Source organism: Leptinotarsa decemlineata, unplaced genomic scaffold, assembly GCF_025532065.1.
Source record: "Leptinotarsa decemlineata unplaced genomic scaffold, Ldec_3_MD MMD2_tig00026375_RagTag_RagTag, whole genome shotgun sequence".
NCBI classification, from domain to species: domain Eukaryota; kingdom Metazoa; phylum Arthropoda; class Insecta; order Coleoptera; family Chrysomelidae; genus Leptinotarsa; species Leptinotarsa decemlineata.
The window spans coordinates 646937-671372 of record NW_027412711.1 but is presented as its reverse complement, the minus strand read 5'-3'; the positions used below and the strand labels follow the sequence as shown (position 1 = coordinate 671372).

The 24436-nt window shown below is 33.0% G+C and overlaps 1 protein-coding gene across 3 annotated transcripts in view; it reads left to right on the top strand.

Annotated features, from left to right (window-relative positions):
- dally (division abnormally delayed protein) overlaps positions 1-23634 on the top strand; it is a 670712-nt gene extending 647078 nt beyond the window's left edge. For all 3 annotated transcript variants that reach the window (XM_074185539.1, XM_074185537.1, XM_074185538.1), the window contains 2 exons: positions 11694-11853; positions 20837-23634. In XM_074185539.1, coding sequence (XP_074041640.1) covers positions 11694-11853; positions 20837-21015 — 339 coding nt within the window. In that variant the 3' untranslated portion in view covers positions 21016-23634. The remainder of the gene's footprint in view (positions 1-11693; positions 11854-20836) is intronic.
- The last annotated feature ends 802 nt before the right edge of the window (positions 23635-24436 follow it).

The window sequence follows — 24436 nt, the reverse complement described above, 5'->3', positions numbered from 1 at the left end:
ATTTTCAGCTTTTGTGTAATAGAATCCATACGTACACCAAATGTTCCATCATATACTGGATTTCTAGATTTTACATTATTCAAATGTTTCGCCAAAACATCTTCACGACTTCCATTCATATTAGGTGACGAGTCATGTTCCGAGGAATCGATGTGGGACGATGATGGTGTTTCGAATAGAGTTGTTCTCATATCGTCTTGAAGTGTGCTCGTGTCACTATTAACAGATGATACACTATCCATGGGTTGACGATAACATTGATGATTTCGAAGTAGCGTTTGATGATAAAACATTCAATGGTTTCGTTATGGGCACATTCAATTTCTCAAGTGTTGTACGATTTTCAATATTATCATTCTTGATAGAGTTCAATTTCTGCCTGACAGCTTCTGTTGTCTCTACTAGTTGACGTTTCAAATTCATTTCACTATTTTTATTTTCAGAATCATTTTTCGTATTCATAATGCTCTTTTTAAATTATAACTCAATTCACTGATGAAGTGACCTCTACAATATTCAGTGATCGAATAAGTCTGAATAATGGATATCATGGATATATAAAACTATCGAATCCTCTGCGATATCTCCCTTCATCTATTTTTCGTTCCTTGTCAATGACTAGAAATCCATATTGGTCCTCCCAGCATTTAACACATATCAATTGGAATTGTTTGAATGTTACATCGGGTGAAACATGATCTGAATGAATGTGGTGTAAATTCGTCTCATCTTGTTTGAACATTATAATGAAATTGGTATTGTCACACACTAATTATTTGGGTACCCGTGAATATGTCTGTGCTAGATGAAAACAATCAACATCCTTATGACGTCCCATACAGAAATATGATCTAATAATATCCTGCTTTTCACATATCACATCATCAAAAATGAAAACAGAATTAGGCGTAGCGTTGGAGAGTTCCACTATTTCTGCATTATTGCTGAATGTATAAAAACCTAATCCTTTTATAGGTTCCAAAACATTTCGCAAGTACTGATATTTAGGTTGATTGAGTGATTTCGAATAGAGATACACATTTCTAAATCTCAGTCCTAGTGGAGGTGTTAATAGTGAAATCATTGCATTCGTCTTTCCACAATTTGAAGGTCCTATAATGAGTCCTCGAACTGATGATGGAAGTAGTAGACTATGTCTGAATACTCTTTGTCCATTCAATCCACACCCAAATTTCTCATCTAGATTATCTACAGCAAACCTTTCTTTCTGTTTTACAATGCGCATCGTGCCGCCGTAGTTGGAGACTATATAAATGTTATTAGCTTATTCATTTCAATGTGTACCATCAAACGATACGGACATATTGAAAGTGATCATAAAATTAAAAGAGGTTGTGGTTTTGTTAATGATTTAATAAACAAACTTCCTTTCGAATTACTTCTACCCAGAGGTTATCAATACTGTGGACCGGGTACAAAATTGAAACAACGTTTAGCTCGCAACGATCCTGGAATCAATAAATTAGATATTGAATGCAAAAAACACGATATTCAATATTCTAAGCATCCATCCGATCTTGCAGCAAGACATTTAGCCGACAAAGAACTTGAATACAGCGCTTGGGATAGGGTTAAATCGAAGGACGCGAGTATTGGGGAAAGAACAGCTGCATTACTTGTCACCAACATTATGAAAACAAGAAGACATATGGGCATGGGTTGTAGTACCAATAAGAAAAAATGTAAGAGGAAACAAACTAAGAAAAATAAAATTAGAAAAGTTGGATTTGTTGCTGGGATAGTCCATATAGTGCGAAATGTATTGAAGAAAGTTGGTGGGAATCAATTTGTGACAAATAATAGCAAAAAAGCTATCACTGTGGCATTGCAGGCGGCACGTAAATACCTCAAAGCTTCCGGTGGAAAGAAGAAAATCCGCACACCATGCATAATTCCTGTTGCCAAGATCGGTGGACTTTTGCCATCGATACCAATTTTTGCTGGACTATCCGCACTAGGGAGTTTGGCGGGAGCCGCTGCTAGTATCACCAAGGCCGTGAATTCGGCAAAAGCCAGCAGAGCGGCTTTAATGGAAGCCAATCCCCACAATAAAACCATGGAGGCTGTAGCATTGGGTAAACGCGGAAGTGGAATATACCTCAAACCATACCGTTAAGGTTTAGGACTATATTTAAAACCATACAAAGCCACAAACAAAACAAAAAACTAATTGAACCCCCACCTCAGAGGCCTCTTACTGATCTTGATCTCGGTGATTATGCACAAAAAATGAAAATTCCACATTTTCGTGGTGTTTTTATGCGTGACAGATTACCCTCTTCAGGTCCAAGACTCGATTCTTTCGAAAACGTTCGAATGTAAAAATCAAATATAACTATGATCATCAACAGAAATTTAATACAGTTCTCTGTGGTCACTTGTGCTTACAGTTTCTCTCTGAATAATTTTCCAAATAAAAAATGGATACAACACCAAAACTGGATCGGGAGGCTATCAAGGGAATGGGGTTTTCACTTAGAATGTTTTCAAAATATGGTACCTTGAAAGAAATGGATAAAGTGATGCTTGCAAATATGCCCAAGGAAGTGATACTTGCATGTGTTGCACATGAGATTGCATATGTTTGGGAAAAGTTACCCAAACATCTACAAGATGACATCGATAGAATGAAACATAGATGTTGTTATGAATACCACCTCGATGGAAATGTTAATGATGGTCCTATACGTCGAAAATCTATGTGTTGTATTTGCAATATAGAGTATGTGAATATCGGTATCAATAAAAATGATACTTATCGCAATACAACACCTTCCAAAAAGTGTAAATTGTATCAAATGTGCTGTTGCTGTGTACAACAATAAATTGAAATGTGTTTCAAAATATTCATCAGTCATGTCACGAAAGTTCGAGCTACAAGCTGTCGGGACAAGTGTCTTGAGTGCGGATTTTTTTCCACCAGTTGAATTGGATAGGAACAGCCGTTATGGATTAGGACTTTTGGGATTCTATGGATGCAATACAATTAATAATATAACTGAAGCTAATAATTTAGTGAGTTTCTGAATCAGTAATGACAAGTCATCGATACTCCAAAAGTTTACAATTGAAATTCCATGTGGTGCTTACGAAATAGAAGAGAACAATGCCGTCATACAGAAACATATCATGTTCAGATTGTTTCATAATAAAAAACCAATTGATATCGTTGCAGATGATATTTTCTATCTACACGTCAATAATAATACATTCAAATGTGAAATACCAATAAACATTACAACTGTGAGACTGATCCGCTTAGATTGCAATATAATATCTGGTTCATATATAAATGGTGAAGAATCCCACATTCTTTTCTCATTCGATATTGATGTTGAACCTGGATACAATCTTACTAAAGAACCACACAGTATTATATATATTCCTGTCAGTCCAGAAGGTCGTCAATTGATTCACAACATACAGTGCATATTTTGGATGAAAAAAATAACTTTATCGATTTTGGAAGTGAAGAAGAGATTTTCATTATTTTGGAATTGAAGAAAATCGAATAACTATTGTTATGGGTTTCATTTATAATAGACAAAATCCTATTGTACAATCCCAAACCAAAACGAGCTGCACTATCAAAGAGAAAAGTGTGCATAAAAAGAAAAGTGTGCATAAAAAGAAGCTCATTCCACAAGTGTATGCTAAATAGTTAGCACATAACGCTCTGTCCGTGAGTAATCTTAAATTTTTGAAATCGATTGGATTGAAAGTGAAAAAATAACAATGGTGCTCGAAACAAACAGTGAAAAGTTGAATATATTCGATGAAACAGTGCTCGATCATTCTCTCATAAGTTTACATGAGCACACATATAAGCCCTACAGATCACCGCTATTCAGGAATTCGGATGAAATTAGAATACCAATCAATAATCAAGATGTTATACTAGATATTGCTTAGAGCTTCATTTACATAGAAGGTAAATTCACCCCGAAAGATGTAGCGAAAACATGCTATCTCTCGAATAATGCAATTGCATTTCTCTTTGATGAAATTCGTTACGAAATGGGTGGTGAACAAGTAGCTGTTGTTAGAAAACCTGGGATAACATATACAATAAAAACCATGATATCATTTGGACAATCACATTCTAACACATTATTGACATCTGGCTGGGGACTTTCACAATTGAAACAAGATATCTTGGATACAAACAGTCATGTTTTCAGTGGAAAACTACCACTGAAATATTTGATGGGTTTTGCTGAAGATTACAACAAAAGTATCTTGAATGCTAAACAGGAATTGATTTTGATTATCGCCCGATCATTCAAAAGCTCATATATAGGTGAGGTTGATGCTGATTCGGAAATAAAGAAAATCGAATGGAAAATAAGACACATTGTACCAGATGATAAACAAAAGCTCAAATTTTGAGTAGAATAAACAAAAGCGGTCTGAATGCCAAAATCAAATTGGCTTATCGTATGTGGGACCTCTATGAACTTCCATCATTACGTGGGACTTCTTCAGACATATGGGCCATCAAAACAACTAACGCTCTGGAAACTCCTCGTTTTGTCATCATCGCATTCCAAAGTACTACCACATCTGAGGATAGAACATAGGATATTACAAAATTTACAACTGCTGAGATCAATAGTATTCGAGTATACTTGAATTCTGAAGTTTATCCATATGAGCGTTGGAATTTGAATTTTGATAAAAAACTTGATGCTCCTGCTTATTATGCTTTTGAGAGTTTCCAGCGAAGTTATTATGATAAAGATATGAGTAAACCTCTGATGGACATTGGACAATTTAGAGAGAATCCACTATTCGTCATCGATTGTTCCCATCAACCGAATGCAACAAAATCATCAATTATTGATATAAAGATTGAGTTTGAGACAAGGAAGACCAAGTTTCCAGACAACACTGAAGTATATGCATTAATTTTGCATGATACAGTTTTAACATGCAATGCATCCAATGCATTGGATGCATTGCATGTTAAAACTGTATCATGCATTTGTAACTGTATCTTCCATTTGTAACTGACTTATATCATGTATTGTAATTTTTCCTAATTCATATATATCATATTTATTGTTTTGTAACCATGTTCTATTTATGGGATTGCAATTATGGGATTTAAATAAATAAAACATGAAAATAATACAAAGTTTTTTTATTCGACATTATTTATGATTTACAGGAACATACAGACTATCTAAAATAACTTCTTCCTCATAGTCATCATTTTCGCGACCATCTTTAATTTCCTCTCGATTTTCATCATTCAATTCAAAGTGATAAATGATCCATTCTGGCAAGTATGGTTGGAGGCTATACAGGAATCTTCTCAGGTTCAGTTCAATCATAACCTCACAAAGTTGCCACAATTCCAATTCATTATCCAAAAATTTTTTACAAACTTCAGCGCCACTCCGATAGTTCTCAGCATCACGAAGACATAATTCGATTTGTTTTTCATCATAGCATACACTCATATCATAATTGCTTGCATGTTCAGCTCCATCACCCAACACCTTCAATTTAGACGACAAATGTTGAACAGATGATTTGAGATCTACAACATCGACCCAATCTTGACTTGCATACTGCATCCACATCTCTGAATGGTGGAACTGGAATCAAATAAAAAAAAACAGTTAGCAACCTACAACTTGTTTCCATGATATAATACTCACATTCCCATTCTATTTGTACTTATAAAGTGAGTGTATTCAACTAAGTTAGTAATGTTCACATTTACATATAATCATCATCTAAATCATCTAATATATGAATATTATTAAAACAAAAAGAAATTCACTATACATAATTACTATTATTATTCAATCATACTGAATTTGACTAGAGATCGCGTTTTCATACCTGCAAAACTTTGCGGGCTCTGACCTGAATACACCATTGTATATTCATCACCAGATGAGTTGATATAAGTTATATCGTCATCACTGAATTGCAACGAATTACGTTTTGGTAGCCATGTTTTAAATAATTTATCATTTCTCACATCTTCCAAAGTTAATAAAATTGATTTTCCAAACCTTGTAGAATAAGTTGACATATTCTTAATTATATATACTTCATCAATTGGTAATGATGATAAAGCCTTCTGCTCTAGTATTTCAACCTCCTATACAATCAAATTATTGATTTTATTTAAGTCTACTTTTGAAACGGACATGATGAAAATATGTATGAAAATATAAACAATTTCCAACAGCAAAATACACTCACCGTCTTCCTTCTATTACGAACTGAATAACACTCAACCAATTGCTTACTGCTGCAGATATATTCGTTTACTGATTTCATAGTGTGCCAGGCATTTCTTTTATGTTGAACAGCGCGAGTCACCCACCATGAAACCGTGAAAGGTTCACATTGATTGTTGCTACCCAGTAGAGATGCCTGACGTCACAGTCAAACCCACGTCCCAACTGGATGCAATAACAGATGCCGATACGAACAGGCAGTGGTCGTTGTGCTCTCGGAGAGGGCAGACGTTAGCATAGTCCTCGGCCACCTGCGTGTCACCATCGATAGCGAGGCTAGAGCGATGCGTTACGTCTCAGCCTTCTCCACTTCGAGAGAGGTGAGGGCACACCGATGAATACGCATTACTCAGCCACACGTCGTGGAGTGAACATCTTGCTCTCCTACCGTTGAACGGTTGCTGCTGCTGTGACGTCACACCACTACTAACTTGGTGGCCTCTCACCGATGGAGCATTCATTACTTGGAGGATCTTCGAAGTATGCAGACGTATGTTTGTACATAGACAAGCACATGATGAAACCCTGTACCGTGCATTCTCACACACACACACACACAAAATCTCATATGAAAAAAAATCTGAACGATCCATGAACCAGACACTTCAAGGTCACATTGCCTTGACTTCACTAAACAACAAAAAAAAGCAATTAATACGTCATATTGGTGAGGGGAGACGTAGAACCGGAAAAAAAAATTTGAACGATCTATGCACCAGACACTTCAAGATCACATCACCTTGACTTCACTAAACAACAACAACAACTTCATGAATGAAGTTTGTGTATTTTCTATAATGTTATCCAATTTGGTACTGAAAAGCCTTAGGGCAAGTGTCTTAAGGCAAAAGACGGTGTATACCAGTTAGGGTGACAGTGTTCCAGTGAGTACAATTTATTACCATTCATTCAAAGTAGAACTCATGTGAATGATATCTGATTCTTATTCCTCAACAAGTGTTCGATATACAAACTGAATAGAGAAAAGTATCTTCTGTATGATTCAGTGTTCATATAGAAGTATTTGTTTCGAAAGAATTTTTTTTCTTTCGTGTAATTCAATGTTTATATGAAAGTAGCTGTTTCAGGAGGACTCTCTTTCAGTTTGTGTCTGAAAGTTACTTCTTTGCATGATCTACACATCCATGTATAGAGTTATTTATTTTCAAATTGATTACTTCCTTCCTTTCTTTGGAAGATTCTATCATCCATTTTTTTGTATCAGATGGAGTAGTAGAAAGCCAAAAACTTTCTTTCCCAAAAATTAATCACTCCTAAAAATATAACCCTTTCAAATCAAACAACAAAATATTAATACGTCATAGTGGTGGGGGGAGGCTTAGAACCGGCTCAAATCTCCTACTGAAATTCAGTACCATATTGTATATTTAAATAAAAATGTTTCTACCGTGAGTTCTCATTTCTGTTATTTTGATTAGTATCATTCAGTAGTGTTCATGAACATTTCAGATAATGAAACTCTGTGTTCAGAGTTGAATAAAAATGTAAAAGATTATATTTTATGACATTGCTTCTCATTGTAATGTTGGAAATGTTACAGGGTTGAATACAGAGTTGAAAACCTTTCAATAGAATTATCATTCGACTATTAACGGAAAAACAGATTTAAAAACAGATTATTTTCATTTGAAATTTTTGACATGAGGGTTGTGAGGTGGGAGTTATTACCAATGGGTTGATTTTTACGTAACAATATTTCCCCCTGAAAGCTAAAGTTGGAATATTTCGCGGATTTTTTCACAGTTTCAATATCAAATGACATAAATGAAATTTATGCTAGCTTGTTTTAACTGGAACGTATAGTGAAAGTACCTACCAATTACCAAACCAAATGAAATTAATTTAGCAATCTCAACATTACTCCTAGAATATTAGATGTACTAAAATACGATTCGATATAGTGAAGAACGAGGCTTTTCGCATATTTATCACTATTCAGACACTTCCGGTTTTGAATATTTTCGAAAAGTGTTTGTCAAGAATGGTCACCATTTAAAAAATAGTAGTTAGACTCAAAAATGTAATTTTGTCAACTTGTTTTATTCCTCTGTCAATTATAATTTTCTGACATTACCTGTTGTCTTTGAATTAGTTGAGGTTCGATCTTGACCACCTAGAAGCTAGATGCAATATCGTACTAAAAGTGGCTCTAAAAACTTAAGTACGCGTAGAAACTTCAAAGGTTGCATTCTGATACAAAATGGCCACAAATATACAAAATATTAAAATATACAGGATTCCATTTGAAAATTCAAAACCGGTGCCATTTCCGGTAAAACCAGAAATTTTTATATTTTGTCAAGAATGTTTTATAAATACGTTCCAATAAATAGAGAGAATGGGGCAATCCCGATTCTCCCTGTTTATTGAATTTAATTTCAAAAATTCCTGATAGGCTGAAAAGTGGAATTCTCCCACACGCCAGAACTGTAACAGTTTTCCTGAAGCGCATTTCACCGATCAGTACTAATGCTTTCACAATATTCAATTCTCCCAGTATGGTAGATCAAATCAAAAACTTTTCCAGTGATTGGACGTAAACTTTTTGGTTTCTGCTAGTTGTTTTTGGTTGAATTGGGCTACAGTTTTTATGACATTTTCAGGTATGTTATCACATTAAGTTTGTTTCATTTCCTCTGAATTTTATGTTTCTCTAAACAACAATTATTTTGTCGTGATTTGTTTCACAATATATTCCACACGTGACTGCTACAATCATTTCCATTTTTTATGGCAAAACAAGTACACTAATTTCCGAAGCGGTTTTTCTTGGGAAAGAAAGTTTTTGGCTTTCTACTACTCCATCTTGATACAAAAAAAAGAAAGAAGGATGAGGGAGTCTTCCAAAGAAAGGAAGGAAGTAACTCGGTTTTTCTTATTTCTTCTTCCATGTTTGCTACGATATTAAAATCGCAACAGTGAGCCAATCAACGATTTCCAGGATTCTTAACAGAAATATTTTGATTCACATATGTATGTATATATACGTATTTTTTTAAACCTGTATCAAGTTAGCCTCGAAAATCTGCTGTTTCGGAATAAATTTGGAGTACAAATTGAATAGGAAAAATTTATTTTCAAATATTCATATGAAAGTATTTGTTTCGTGTAATTGAATGTTCATGTGAAAGTAGTAGTTTCTGGGGGGCTTTTTCTTCCAGTATCTGAAAGTCACTTATATGTATGATCTACACATTTTTGGAAAAGTTTACTTTGGAGTAGTATGACGTAAAGTCATCATGTTATGAATGAAATGAATACTTCATCTTGTGGTGAAAGGTGATGATGAAGCAATAAGACAAGTATCTTATTCCAAAACTCCGAAGTTCTTATATGATATTGTGTATCTTCCTATAAATCATATCTGATTCAATTCCATAACGAATGTTTGGAGTACAAACTGAAAACACTTTTTCGTTCTTGTAATTATTCAGTGTTCATGTGAAAGTAATTGTTTCGAAAGGGTTTTTTCATACGGTTTGTTTCTGAAAGTAACTCGTATCACGATCTACACATCTTTCTAAAGAGTTTATTTTGAACTGAATCTCTTTCTTGCTTCCTTAAGTTTCCTATAATTAGTTTGTATAAAAATTGAAAAGTAGAAAGCATAAGATTTTTTCTCCAAATGCTGCCATAGTTACACAATGGATTTTCAAATGATAATTTTTGTTTGAAATATTGCTAATGACTAACCAACTATATGTTTTATATGATGGACTTGGTTATACTGCCAGGGTCATTAACCAATGACCACTATCCACAACAATGAATAAGCGGTCATTGGGTCCGAGAATTACTTGCCCTGAGTAGAAGAGACAAGACGCAGCGAACCAAGAGTGAAAGACTCCTGAGTTTGTTGAGCTAAGATTTGTGTCATTTTGAAGCAAGCTTGAGACCTAGAGTAGTAGTGTAGGCATCATTCCACCTAGAACTTCTATAATTTGAACAACCATTTCAGCAGAGTGATTTTTGTAAAGTCTGTGCAGTTCTCTTCGAGTACTCTCGAACAACGCGTTTTTCCTTCTTTTTTCGGACGATATTCGCTTCACTCAGAGCGGAAAACTCAAATGAGGAAGATTGTGTTACTTCGATGATCGATAAAACCTATTTTAGGCTAACTACCTGGATCTGACTTAGTTTTCGACTTCAGAACTAAGATAAAGAATCACCACGCTCGACATCTGCCTTAAAGAGAAATGCTTCAATTCCTGCTCTCTCATGTTCTGAACTCATGAGATAAAAAAATTATTATAATTACTATTACTATTGTTATAATTATATCATTGGACATAATAATATAAGTTTCTGCTGAATTTTTTATTGTCCATCATATTGCCCTCCAAACCTTTCAAGTGGGTTGGGCTGTTTGGCCACCCACTTATTTTCCAAATAAGGTCTCATTTTGGTTTCCATATGCCGCACATATTTAAAAATAACAATGATTTTAATTATATATTTCAATACAATGTGTGGGTGTTGAGACTAGTTGAAATATTATGATTAATTAGTAATTATTAATTATATAGTTTATTAAAAAAATTAAGGTGTTACTAACCGTTAACAACTTGAGTTAAAAGTAGTTAAAATTGCCTATTCATGGTATAATATAGATTTTTCCAAAAGCATCTTCTAGGTCTGTCGATTTAGATATGTATCATTGAATGTAAATGATACAGCGATTCGATGGCCGAGTGAATACTTTTTTGTTTGGTATCTATTACTCTGTTGAGTTATCGTACACAAATAGTCGAATAACTGATTCCAAATTCAAATTGAATTCGAATACAGTATTGGTGAAAGTTTCCATTATAAACCGCGTCGAACATGTTTCGGCTGTAATCAGAACCATCATCAGTTGATTTTGAAGTTGTTTCTATTTTATTCATAAGTATCCAAAATGGTTAAGAGATAAATTTTGTGTTTAGAGTAGGGATCCTTGGAATATTTTTTTCCTTAACCTGCCTATGCTTTTTTAAATTTCTATAGATTTTAGGCTATATTGAATGCCGATATTAAGTTATGTTCAATACTTTGCAGTATTTTAAACTTTGTTTGTTCTTTTAGGTTATATCTCAATGATGAGAAATGTAATGCAATTCATCCTACGTATATAATTTAAAAACAATATGAATATTTCCTATTGAAATTAAATAAACAGTAACGTTGAAAATGTAGGCATCAACTTTACAGTTCAAACGTACGAGTATATATAACAATTCTTAATTAGTGCCTTCATTGAAAGTAAGTGATCTAGAATGTTTGTTGAGCCTGGAAAGGATTGTGCCAGAAAATCAAACATAACGCTCAACAGAAATACATTTTAAGTGAACATTCAAATCAAAAATATACTTTTTGTACATATATGTTTAAGTTATTTTTCTTGATTTCTAGATGGCCATAAGTTCCCTAGGTTCTAATTATTCGGATGCAGATTATATGCAGGGAGATGGAGCTGAAGGGTCAGGATCTGGTAGTGGTCCAGATATTGAAGAAGACGACCAAGACGATGATCATATCGGGTCTGGTTCAGGCTCAGGGCCAAGACACGATGGTAAGTGTTCTCAAATATTCTATAGAAAACAAGAGTGAATACTCTGAAAAAATTAACATTATCTCAAAATATTTGTTGTTTTGTATCAAACCGTGCCCAGGATTTGAAAATCTGATCCTGGTTTTTAAATTTCAATTTTTCACTGTAGACTTGGCGACGCCGACGAATGAAATATTTCAAGTTTCTCAACATTTTCGTTACCTGTTGTGTCATTAGTATCGACAACTGGAAATGTCGATGTCTTTGTCTTCATTGAAATGTAATAATAAAGATAATGAAAATAATAATAATATATTGAAACTATTTGTTCCCCACCCTCGGGATGATACAAGCTACGCCTGATGTATTCCTTCTCGACCACCAGAGCAAGAAGATTTTTGTCGTGGAGTTTTCAGCTCCTGATGAGACTAATATTGTTCAAAAGAGGAAGAAAACCGATAAAATATCGATTTTCTCTTCGAACTCCGCAGACTCTATCCAGACCAATCTGGCAAGATGGTTGTTCTGATTATTGGAGTGCTTGGTGGAATGATGCCCTCTCTACTCTCGAATCTCAAATAAGGCAGAAATCTCAGCCGGACAAATGCAGAAGGCTGTCATTCTTGGCTCACTGTTTTTACTGAAGGTACATGATTCTCAGGCCCAATGATCACTTACCCCACTGTGTGAGTAGTAGTCGTTAGTTGATAATGCTGGCACGCCTTCCCGAATGTGTTGGAGCTTCGAAGACAGGGCCCGACAAACTTACCCTAAGGTAAAATAATAATAATAAATCTTGGCCGGAAATGCAGAAAGCTGGCATTTTTGGCTCATTGCGTCTGCTTAGAGCACATGATTCTTGGACCCAATAACTCACCACTCAGTGTGGGGAGTAGTCATTCTTTAATAATACTGGCGCACTCTCTCAAGCGTGCTTCGGGGACAGGGTCCGACCAGCTTACCCTTTGGGAAATAAATGATAACAATAATAATAAGAATAACGATGATGACACTTCATTTAAACTCAGACAATAAAATTTTTTATGAGAATGATCAATAACAAGAAAAAAACACAAAAGATAAAACAACACTTAGAACTAACCACGGCACAAAATCAAAATCTGAATGTACTAAAAAATCTGTTTGAAATCTGTTAAAAATTAAAATTCATTGAAAAAATAAAAACCTTTCTCAATTGAAAAACTTTTCAACTTTTTCAACACTTTTATTCATTATGAAGGGTAATTTGATTTTGAATACATCAAATACATATTTCAAATATAAAGACAGATATAATTGTCAAGACAAGAAGATCACTGAAAATTTTTCTACATGATTCTCGGCTTCAGACATTTGCAATACAATATATTTTTTGAGCAACAAGTACAATAAGTCACGGGGGACCTACTGCCGAAGAAAACATCATTCGTCCGTTTTGAATCAACCAAAACATGTTCAGTAGTTGAGTCGTGGTAAAAGCTGTTCTCAGATTTTATTAAAAACACTTTCTCAACACCAGATCTCAATCTAATACCTTTCTTTGATCTAGGGAAATGTGAGCAGTCTATGGACAAGAAATTGTCGTCCCGTCATTTTTTGTTGTGGGCAGTGATGAGAGCCTTCAGGGATATACTTGAAAGTGCTCGTATTCTTTCTATATACATTAAACTCTAGACTCTTATCGACATTTTCAATAACTAGTACATCCAAGAATGGTAGTCTATCGTTATTTTCAATTTCATATGTGAATTTTATTCTTGCAAATCTGTTGTTTAGGCGAAATATAAAATCATCTACCTTACTCCTATTCGTATCGAAAATGGCAAGTACATCATCCACGTATCGTTTCGAGGTTCGTGGAAAGTAATCCAACTCTTCCCTTGCTTCCATTTCAAATCTGCTCATAACAGATTAGCCATGAGAGGAGACAACGGGTTTCCTATTGCCGTACCCTCATGTTGCCCATAAAAACAGTTGGCGAACTGGAAGCAATTTTCATGGAACAACTGGAACATGGAAATAACTGCAAAATATTATGCATCATGCCTATCCATGGCACACTCGATAAAAGTAAATAAATTATTACAAGTATTTTCCTCAGTAATTTAATTTATGTTCTTATTTGTATTCCAATCGCAAATAAATCAGTATCGTCATTTGATTCGTCAAAAAATCCTTTTTTCGAAAAGTGCCTGTCAAAAAATGGTCGCCATTTGAAAAGTAATAGTTGGACACAAAAATGTAATTTGGCCAAGTTGTCTTATTCATATTCAACGTACCAATCAATAAAACTCCGCAATTGTAATTTTCTGATATCACCTGAGGTCCTTGGATTAGTTTACGTCTGATCATGGCCACCTAGATGCCATTTCAAAAGTGACTCTGAAAAAATTCAGTAGGCGTTAAAACTTTCGGAAATATCATATTTTGACCCAGAATTGTCTCAAAAATCCAAGAATGTTACGATATACAGGGTATATCTATTCTATTCTATTTAAAAATTCAGAACCGGAAAGTGAAAAAAATGTGATTGCTTCCTCTTTACCTATACCAAATCTCATTTCAATGCACCCAATAGCCTAGAAGTTATGAATTTTCTAATAGATTCGTTGACACCTGGTATAAGAGCTGTACTAGATTATCAAGTCCATTTTGGGAAATTGAAGAAACTGTTTCAGTAAATAATTCACTAAAGATTTAGTGAATAGACTTTTTTTTGTGAAAAAACAGTTTCTCCAACCTCCCAAAATGGATTTGATAATCTGAAAGAGCAACCCTTCAATTATAAATCATTAAATAATATTCAAGAACTAACACCAAAATTAATTAATGTATTCCGAAACAATCACTTTTTTAATTTCTAAAGGAAATGTCACAACTATTTCTAAATTATATAGTAAAGTCAAAATTCTTAATTTGGATGAACAAAAGTCGAACACAATGTACTAAATTTCTTGTATGAATTATTCCAAAACAAAACACATAAAAAAGACTGCGGGTGAAACGTTAATTCTTGCCCAATTCTTGAACAATTCAAGATGGAGGATCACAGAATGAATTTTGAGAACCCAGAAATGTTGAACAGAGAAATTAATTCAATTTTTAGAAATGACCAACATCACTAACGAAGAACATAGCATGAACAAGAAAACAGATCTTGAGAATTTGAGCCAAATTTGTACATTTTTACCTAAAAACGAGAAAGATTAGAGAAAATCACCTAGTAATCAGAATATTCTCACATGACATTCTGTCAAAATTTGACACATTTAAAAAAAATGTATGCTTCGAATTTCTGTTTGCTTTGTTCGTCTCTTTATTATTCTCCCGTTAGTAAGTGTTCCATATTTTGTATCTTTATAAAAAAAGATATATTCTAGTTGTCCTAACTTTATAAAAAAAGATATATTCTAGTTGTCCTAACGACGGTGATCGACTTACCGAAAGCTTGGCAGATAACAAAGAGTACTTTGTAACATCCCTACTGCAACCCCACAAAATATAGCGAGCGCCAAACGTGATGGCGAGCGATCGCACAAGTATAGACTCTTCCACTAAATTACTATTGGAAAGATAACCCCCTTGCCGGCCAGTGTCGTACCTATAATTAGTTTCGATTAAGGTAGCAAATGGAACATGATTTCTTTGTGCTTTCTTCTCATATTTCATTTAGTATTATAGGTACTGTTCTTTAAAATGTTATATAATGATACACCCTTGATAACTGGTTTTTTGTTAGGCGATGACATTTTTTCAGAAACAACACAAATTATTCAGACAATGCTACCACGCCTCCAAGTAAGTGCCAAGAATGCGGCAAGTGAAATAACTTTTTAAATGTTTAAATAAAATGGGTTTTTGTACTTTTTCTCTGTAATTTTAAATTGAATGTTCGACACTTCTCTACACGAGGAAGAGTATTAACTTTGTTTTTCTCATTGCCACGTCTGACTTTTTACTATAACCTCAAGTTAATGTCTTGATAAAGGGAATAAACATTCTTGAAAGCTCGACAAAGAGTGTTATTTACACAACAGTCCAGTAATTTTGACTGAATCTCCAACAATATTCCATATTTCTCTATATGCATAAATATACATTTTTTATTTGTATCATGCACACTCTACTCTAGGCTCTACTCAGTAGAGCCTAGATGATGATAGCACGACCAGCTGTCGAAAGCGCTCTCATATAATTAAATGGAAGTTATTAAGCTTCAAATCCTTTTTGTGACTTACATTGATATTTATATACCCGGTGTCCCACATTTTATGTGACAGGCAATATCTGGTTTGTTGAAGGAGATACACAAAAATGTTTCATACAAAAGTTTTAGGAGTGCATGAGAGATATATTTTGATATAATTTTTAAATATACAGGGTGTTTGGTGTAGGTGCTACATACCAAAATTCCATTTTTTAAAATAGAACGCCCTGTATATCATCACATATTCAGATGCTACGTTAAATTATGATATCATTTCATGTTTGGTTTTTGAAATTCGGTTACGGCGTTGTTGAGTTATTGCACTTTTCCTTAAATATAAAGTTTCAAAAAAACTTATTTACTCGTACACGAATCCAGTCTATATCTTTTATTAAATTGAACTAGACTACTACTGAATACAAACCATTATTCTCACCTCTACGATACGATATCGATATCAGTTGAATATAATATTGAAATTCTTGAGAATGTGACTAACTTGAGGGTGAATTGCTTTATATTGCACAATTTCATCAAGTAGCTTATGCTTGTTGATGCCATAGTAACAAATGTTGTTGAATTGTATCTACTTGTCAGTTCGATTCAGTGATTCTTTGCAAAACAGTAACTGTGTTCTTTGTGCGAAAACTCCAGTATGCCTTTCGCGTTTAGTCCAAGTGATTGCATTGATTTGTTATTAATTTTTGGGGAATGTCAGAAAAACTGCCGTCAAGCACAACGTCTATACCAAGAACGTTTTCCAGACAGACCCATTCCGTCACGAATGACTTTTTCGAGAGTTGTAGAAAAATTGCGAACTGGGTCATTTCCTTCTACTATAAAGCATCGTCATCATATGAGATCTGTTAGAACTGAAGATTTAGAGATCAATATGTTGGCTTATATTATTATTCATCCACATGTTTCTATCCGTACTCTTGCAGAAGAAGTCGGTGTTAGTAAATCTAATGTACAGAGAATTCTGAAAGAAAATAAATACCACCCATTCAAAATTCAGTTGGTACAAGGTTTGAAACCCACGGACTTTGAACGACGACTTGAATTCATTGCTTGTATTCAGGTAATATTACATGAAAGTCCTAACATATTCAGTAAAATTTTGTGGAGCGATGAATCGCGATTCCACAATAATGGAGTTGTGAATCGACATAACAGTCACTATTGGTCTCAAGAAAATCCCCACTGGGTCCGCGAAAGTAATTTTCAAACTACTTGGGGTATTAATGTATGGTGTGGATTGTTCAATGGCCGCATCATAGGACTTTACTTTTTCAATGAAAATCTCAATGGATTGCGATATTTACATTTTCTAGAAAATTATTTGATCCAGTTGATGGAAGATATTCCCATAGCAGAACGACAAGGAATTTGGTAGCAACAAGATGGTGCTCCTCCTCACAATTCACAGGTTGTTACTGAATATCTGGATAGAACGTACCCAAATAGATGGATTGGTAATAAGGGTCCAATTCGGTGGCCGGCTCGTTCCCCAGATTTATCACCGCTTGATTTTTTCCTATGGGGTTATTTAAAAGATATTGTTTTCACTACTCCCCCTTTGAATGTGGATGATCTGAAAATGAAAATTCGACTAGCGTGCAGTGATATTACGCCTGATATTATAAGAGCGACTTGTACGAGAGAAGTGATTCGACGTTTCGAAGCCTGTATAATATCTAATGGGCATCACTTTGAACAATTTTTATGACTTATTTCTAGGTACCTACCATTCTTATGAAATGATTTATCAAGTTATATTATTTACATTGTTATTAATTAAAGATTTGTTTTCGAATACACCTCTTTCAATTTCGCAATTGTTTCATATTCAAAATGATTCCTGACTGAATTCCACAACTCAAAATTGAAACCATTACTTCGAACACCCAAAATTTTGACTAATTTTCATGTGATCTGATGCAGAGAGAATAATTGTATGAGATATTTTTAAAAATAATAGTCGTTCTCAAGACTTTACATTTTAAGCAATACACCTCAACAACGCCGTAACCGAATTTCGAAAACCAAACATGAAATGATATCAGAATTTAACGTAGCATCTGAATATGTAATGATATACAGGGCGTTCTATTTTAAAAAAATGGAATTTTGGTCTGTAGCACCTACACCAAACACCCTGTATATTTAAAAATTATATCAAAATATAGCTCTCATGAACTCCTAAAACTTTTGTATGAAACATTTTTGTGTATCTCCTTCAACAAACCAGATATTGCCTGTCACATAAAATGTGGGACACCCGGTATATATATATATATATGTATATATATATATATATATATATATATATATATATATATATATATATATATATATATATATATATATATATCGAATATATATATATCGAGGACCGCCTGCCCGGTACTGACGATGCCCAATAGGCTGAAACAGCGGTATACCGGTGGCTCTTAAATTGAAATCAATATGAGAATGATCAAAGAGTACTTATCTATTCATTTCACATATATATATATATATATATATATATATATATATATATATATATATATATATATATATATATATATATATATATATATGTAACCGTGTTAGGAATCACACGTTAAAAGGTAAGACCTCGTTAATCCTTAGCTTGCACAAGTTTCGACTTCTGAGGGTTGTCGTTCGTAGGGGTGCGACAGCTGGTTAACGGAAAAACAGATTTTAAACAGACAGATATATATATATATATATATATATATATATATATATATATATATATATATATATAAATCAAAAATGAAACAATTAGTGGACACAACACTCCAAAAAGGGGGCGCGGACACGTGTTTCTGGCTATTGGCCTCATCAGCGCGGTGCAGTGTTGTGTCCACTAATTGTTTCATTTTTGATTTTTATATCATACCCACTCGATAAAATCTCTCTTTGTATATATATATATATATATATATATATATATATATATATATATATATATATATATATATTTTTGATCCGTGGAAGGTGTCGGTAAAAGCTATTGTGCACCTCTGCAGGAGGTTCGATCAAAAAATATGTTTCCATGATCTGACCTCATCATTGCTAGGGGGAGTTCACAATAAATGTCTCATATAATTGTGAACTGTTTAGGAATTGATAAAAAATAAGACAAGGTGGTTAAATAATCGTATATTTTGTAAAGTAAGATTATACGATTTAGGTGAAAAACTTATGCAAATCTATTCTAAAGATTTTTCAGAATGATGAGTTTTTGATTTTTTTTACATTTTTTTTCAAATTTATCTTGGCAAATTTCAAAATATAATGAATTCATACCCTTGAGAAAAGAGAAAATAAAAAATCCAAAGGAAAATTATCACAAGGGTGAGAAATGTTGATTTTTGAAAACATTGTTTTGAGCTGGTTGCCTATGCAATCACTGGAAATTAATTTGTTAAAATGATTATGAAATTATGTCTCTAGATTAATGATACTTTGTAAAAATGAATCTGGAGGCATATATAAACTTCCAAACTGTTTAGCTTCTGTATGTCTTAAGATAACTATATATTTGTTTCATTCAGTGTGGTACCAGCCGCCGTGGCAAAATTTGTACATACTTTCTTAAACATTTTCTCAATAGATATCCACAATCATAGCCCAAGCTGTTGCCTTCGGGAGTGGCTAGAGTTCTATAATCATTTGTCTCTACTCTCAAAGGTTTATAGGGATTTTTTGGAACTTCCACAAGAATCTTCATTATATTTCTGTAATATCGGATAGAATCTCACTAGTATCTTCCAGACAGTTGAAACCTTCTGCCTGTGTGAAATACTGAAGAGTAAATGTGTTTGGTGATTCGGTAATTTGAATAGGAGTTGGGTTTCTGGCATTTTCACAAGTATTTCTCATTGAGCAAAATGATTTTCTACACAGTCCTGATTTATATTCGTCGTCAATATATTGTGTCCTTCACATTTAGTTTTTTCCAAAGTTGCAGAAATGCCGAAATTGGTACCTGGCACCCCTTAATGAATCTCATTTGTCCATTTGAATCTAATTTCTTTCAGATAATCAATTTATTTTGATGTTGCGAAAAACGGTTTATTGAAATCTTTGACATCGTCAAATCGATTTGAATTTGAAATATCGAACACTTTATCCATTTTTTCAATGAATGTAGGTCCATTGCTGCTGATGGTATCTGATTGAAACTGGCTAAGTATTCATCGCTGTAGCTACCGAATGACTGAAAACTTGACATAACTACCAGGACTACCAAGTTCATGATAAAATAACTTGGCAAGTTGACTTGGGTGTCACATCAATAGGTGGTTCCACTTATGTCTCGCTCGTGATCATATATATATATATATATATATATATATATATATATATATATATATATATATATATATATATAAATCAAAAGGGGAAAATTCGTGGACAGAACACTCAAAAAATAGGGGCAAACCGCGTACACGTGTTTCTGGCTAGTGGCCTCATCAGCGCGGTGCAGCCAATTGCAAAGATGGACAACATGTGCTAATCGCACATTTGTGGTTTCAATTAGAAGACCTAGAATTCCCAGGCATCATCTAACATCACCATACGTATATATGTGTGTGTGTATGTATATTTATGTGTATGTGTGTGTCAGTCCATTAACCTACAGTGTATGTAATTTAAAACTAGCCTGAACGAATCGTTCTTTTAGACAATTTGATATACTCGAATAATCAAGGATCTCCCTGAAACAACTTGAGACACACTGTGTGAACAGTAATTAATACCATATTCACTCATTTTCAGACGATATTGGAAAAACAGATGACAGTTCCCCCAGAGATTCATCAGGTGGTACTAAAACAACAAATGTCCAAACACCGACTGTTACAATAGTGGGAAGTGGTTGTTGCAGTCCAGTTACTCATTATACAATGATACCAATGTTATTAGTCTGCATGGTTTTTCACTGGAGGATTTACTAACTGAAGAAAGTATTTTTGTACAAAGAAAGATTTTGTAGACTTGAGTGATAGAGATATTCGTGTTCTCAGATTGATAAGAAAGATAAAGTAAGTTTTCTATTTGCTGTTAAAGTTGTAATAAGATATTTATATGGATAGGCTTCATCAGGAGAGGTGCCATTGTTTAATATGAGAGAATCGTTTTATGTAAAAGAAATTGTTGATAGTAGACATAGAGATGATCTTGAAAACTTTCTATTGTTTTTTGAGAACATAAATGTTGCACAAAATTGGGTAGAACATTTGAAATGACTACAAGAAAATCTAAAAACAGAGAGGTTATCTAAAATTATAAATTCATTTCAGAAATTATATTCAGATGTTTTTCTCATCGACCATATTTGGGTATAATTGAAAGGAGATGCAGATAATTAAAAAGTCGGAGAAACTATATATGCTTATGTAATTCATGAAGTTGAAGTAGTAAAATGTGATATTGTAAAGTTGCAAACAGTTTGGAACTGCATATTGGGAATAAAGTTTTTCTGGTTTTTTGTAATGAATATTGTCATAGGAAACTTGTCAGACTGTATGTATTATATTTAAAGGAGTCCTCATGAGACTGTTCGTAGAATGTTAGTAACTCATGTTTTTGTATTAGTTATTTTCCAGTTGCCAATTGAAGATGTTTGAACTTTCAAAAGTATTTTATGAAATTTGTTCATGTGGTAAAACAGACATGATGTATACAATATGTAAATAGCTTCTTTTAATATTCTCTTTTTTTTGCAATATCATCAAAGTATATATATATATATATATATATATATATATATATATATATATATATATATATATATATTTCATGGTTCATTGTTTTCGCAGAACTATGGATATTTCAACGTTTCTACAAATTTCAGAAACTTGAAATAAGTCATAATTATCAAATAAAAGCAATATTCCATTTTTTAATATGGGGATATTGATAAGATTTGTTTTTGGAAAACCGATGAAAATGAAACAGTTATTTCTTTTTATATATTTATAGAAAGCATGCTGATTTATTTTGTTAGAGTGTTCAGACTCTCGTTTTGTACATTTGAAAGCATGCTTCCTTGAAGAATAGCTTTACTAAGTTACTCAAATTTATTGGAATCACTTGCAAAATTCAATAAATTGATGGATGTAGTCGTTACTACGTGGTAGATCATCATGACAAATAAGAAATGAAAATTTCTATGTTCTTTACCACTTTCATAAAATAGGTAAAAAAATTAATTTTCATTTCTCATTTTTCAAATGAAAAATTACTTACTCAGTTCACACACTGATAATTTTGACATGGGTATATTTTCTCTTCTGATTCTTTTTCAAATTGAAAAAATAAATATCAAAATCTATCCATGCATCTTTTAATGGTGTGTCCTAATACACCTAACGAGTGATATAGTAAGGAAAGAGTTCTAGCATTATGAGAGAATGTAGATAGTACACTATAAGATATATATCTAACCCTTTTAAATTATTTCGAGAATTGTCTGTGATTGATCTATTCTATTATTCAATTATAAAATTAGTTATTCAAATTATTATATTTTCAAATCAGTTGTTAGCTTATATACATTTTTTACTTGAAAGGTTTTATTAAAATAATTAGTTGTATCATAGTTTCAAGTATCTAATAGCACAGCAGTTACTGAGATTATGTTAATATAAAACAATTCCCATTAAAACAGTTGATAAACTGTTTATATACAGACATATACTAATGAAACAAAGTCTTTAAGTAATTGAGACTGCCCCTCTGTGTGTTATCAGAAATTTTACAAGATATTTGAAACTATATTTTTCCTAAGTATCAAATAGCATTCTAAAAAGAGCAAATCTACATAGTATCAGATCAGCTTATCGAATTTTATTCTGAATATATTGTAATGACCCAGTTAAGAATGAATTATAAAAAAATATATTTTGAGGAACCTTGAGGGTACAAGGAAAAGAAATAAATCATATGAAATGTACAGTAAAAATGTCATGAAACCATATAGAAATATAGAGGATAATTAGTATGTATATAAGAAATATTGTGTGAATTATTTGAAATAATATTTACCAGAAATTCTTCACCAAATACTTACATTCATAATTGAAAATAGCTTCAAACTTTTTATAAATGCAATTCTTTCTTTAACAAGCAGGAACAAATGTTATGAGATTTTAATTTATTTACCCGTGAATTTTTGGTAATATTTCAGAAGATTCTACCTTCATAATGTTATATCAGCCATATTTAAAGTAGTTCTACAGAGTTAGTTTTTATAAATATTCTATCAACTCCCATCATGAATTTTTTTACAGCTTTGTCACATTTTGTATTTATATATTGACAATGATCGCATATCAATAAGCAATAAGAATTGAAACCAAAAATATGAAAAATTGAAAATTCGATTATGCTCACTAACAAAAATATTGCAAAATCTCACTTTTTGTTCTTCGTAATGAAAATTGTGAAACTAACTAGTCTTTAGCTTTGTAACAGCTATAATGTTATATTAAGTACCCGAAAACTATGTATTTCTTTATTTGTATACAAGCCTTAATTTTGCTAGAAATAAATGAAAAGTTGCCTTTTGTTAATTTTTTGGTTTGGTGACCTATGTATGTGAATACAGTCCATCTTTGTGTTGTTTTATCTGTTGGAGTAGTGTGAGCTTTGTTCTGTATTCTGTGTTTGATTCTATTTTCTAATTTATCTGGATATATCTAAAAGAATAGATAAACATCAACATCAACCCGAAAATAACACAAAAAAAAACAGCTATGAAAGTGAAGAAGACAAAAACCTAAATGGAGTGTACAGTATACAATGCTCGGACTGCAGCATATTCTATATCGGACAAACCAAGAAAAAACTCATCCAAAGGTGAGCACAAAAAAGCACACATAAACTCATTAACATATAAATCAAACCTCGCCACACATGCCATACAAAACAAACATCATTTTCCTCCACCAGAAAACATCAAACTCATAAAACAAGTCAATAAAGGAAACCTTATAGATATATAGGAAAACCTAAACATCCATAAATTCACTTATAGAAGAACAAGTACAAATCAAAACACAACAAGACCTAACATTCAATATACTCCACAAAACAATACACATTCCTAGAAAAAATGAACCTAGAGAGACACCAACACAAAGAATATTATGTAACCTAAGTACAGGCAAATTTAATGAGATCTCGGGATGAAAGGGGAGGACAAATACCTGCCCAAACCCTAATTAATGAAGCATCAACAAATTTACTAGGGCGATCTAACCGTATAAAAGAACAAACAAGAAGATAAAACGTTTAGTTTGAGTAGAGACATGAAGAAGACATGAAGAAGACACAGTCTGCTATCGAAAGCGCTCGCATATAATAATTAGAAGT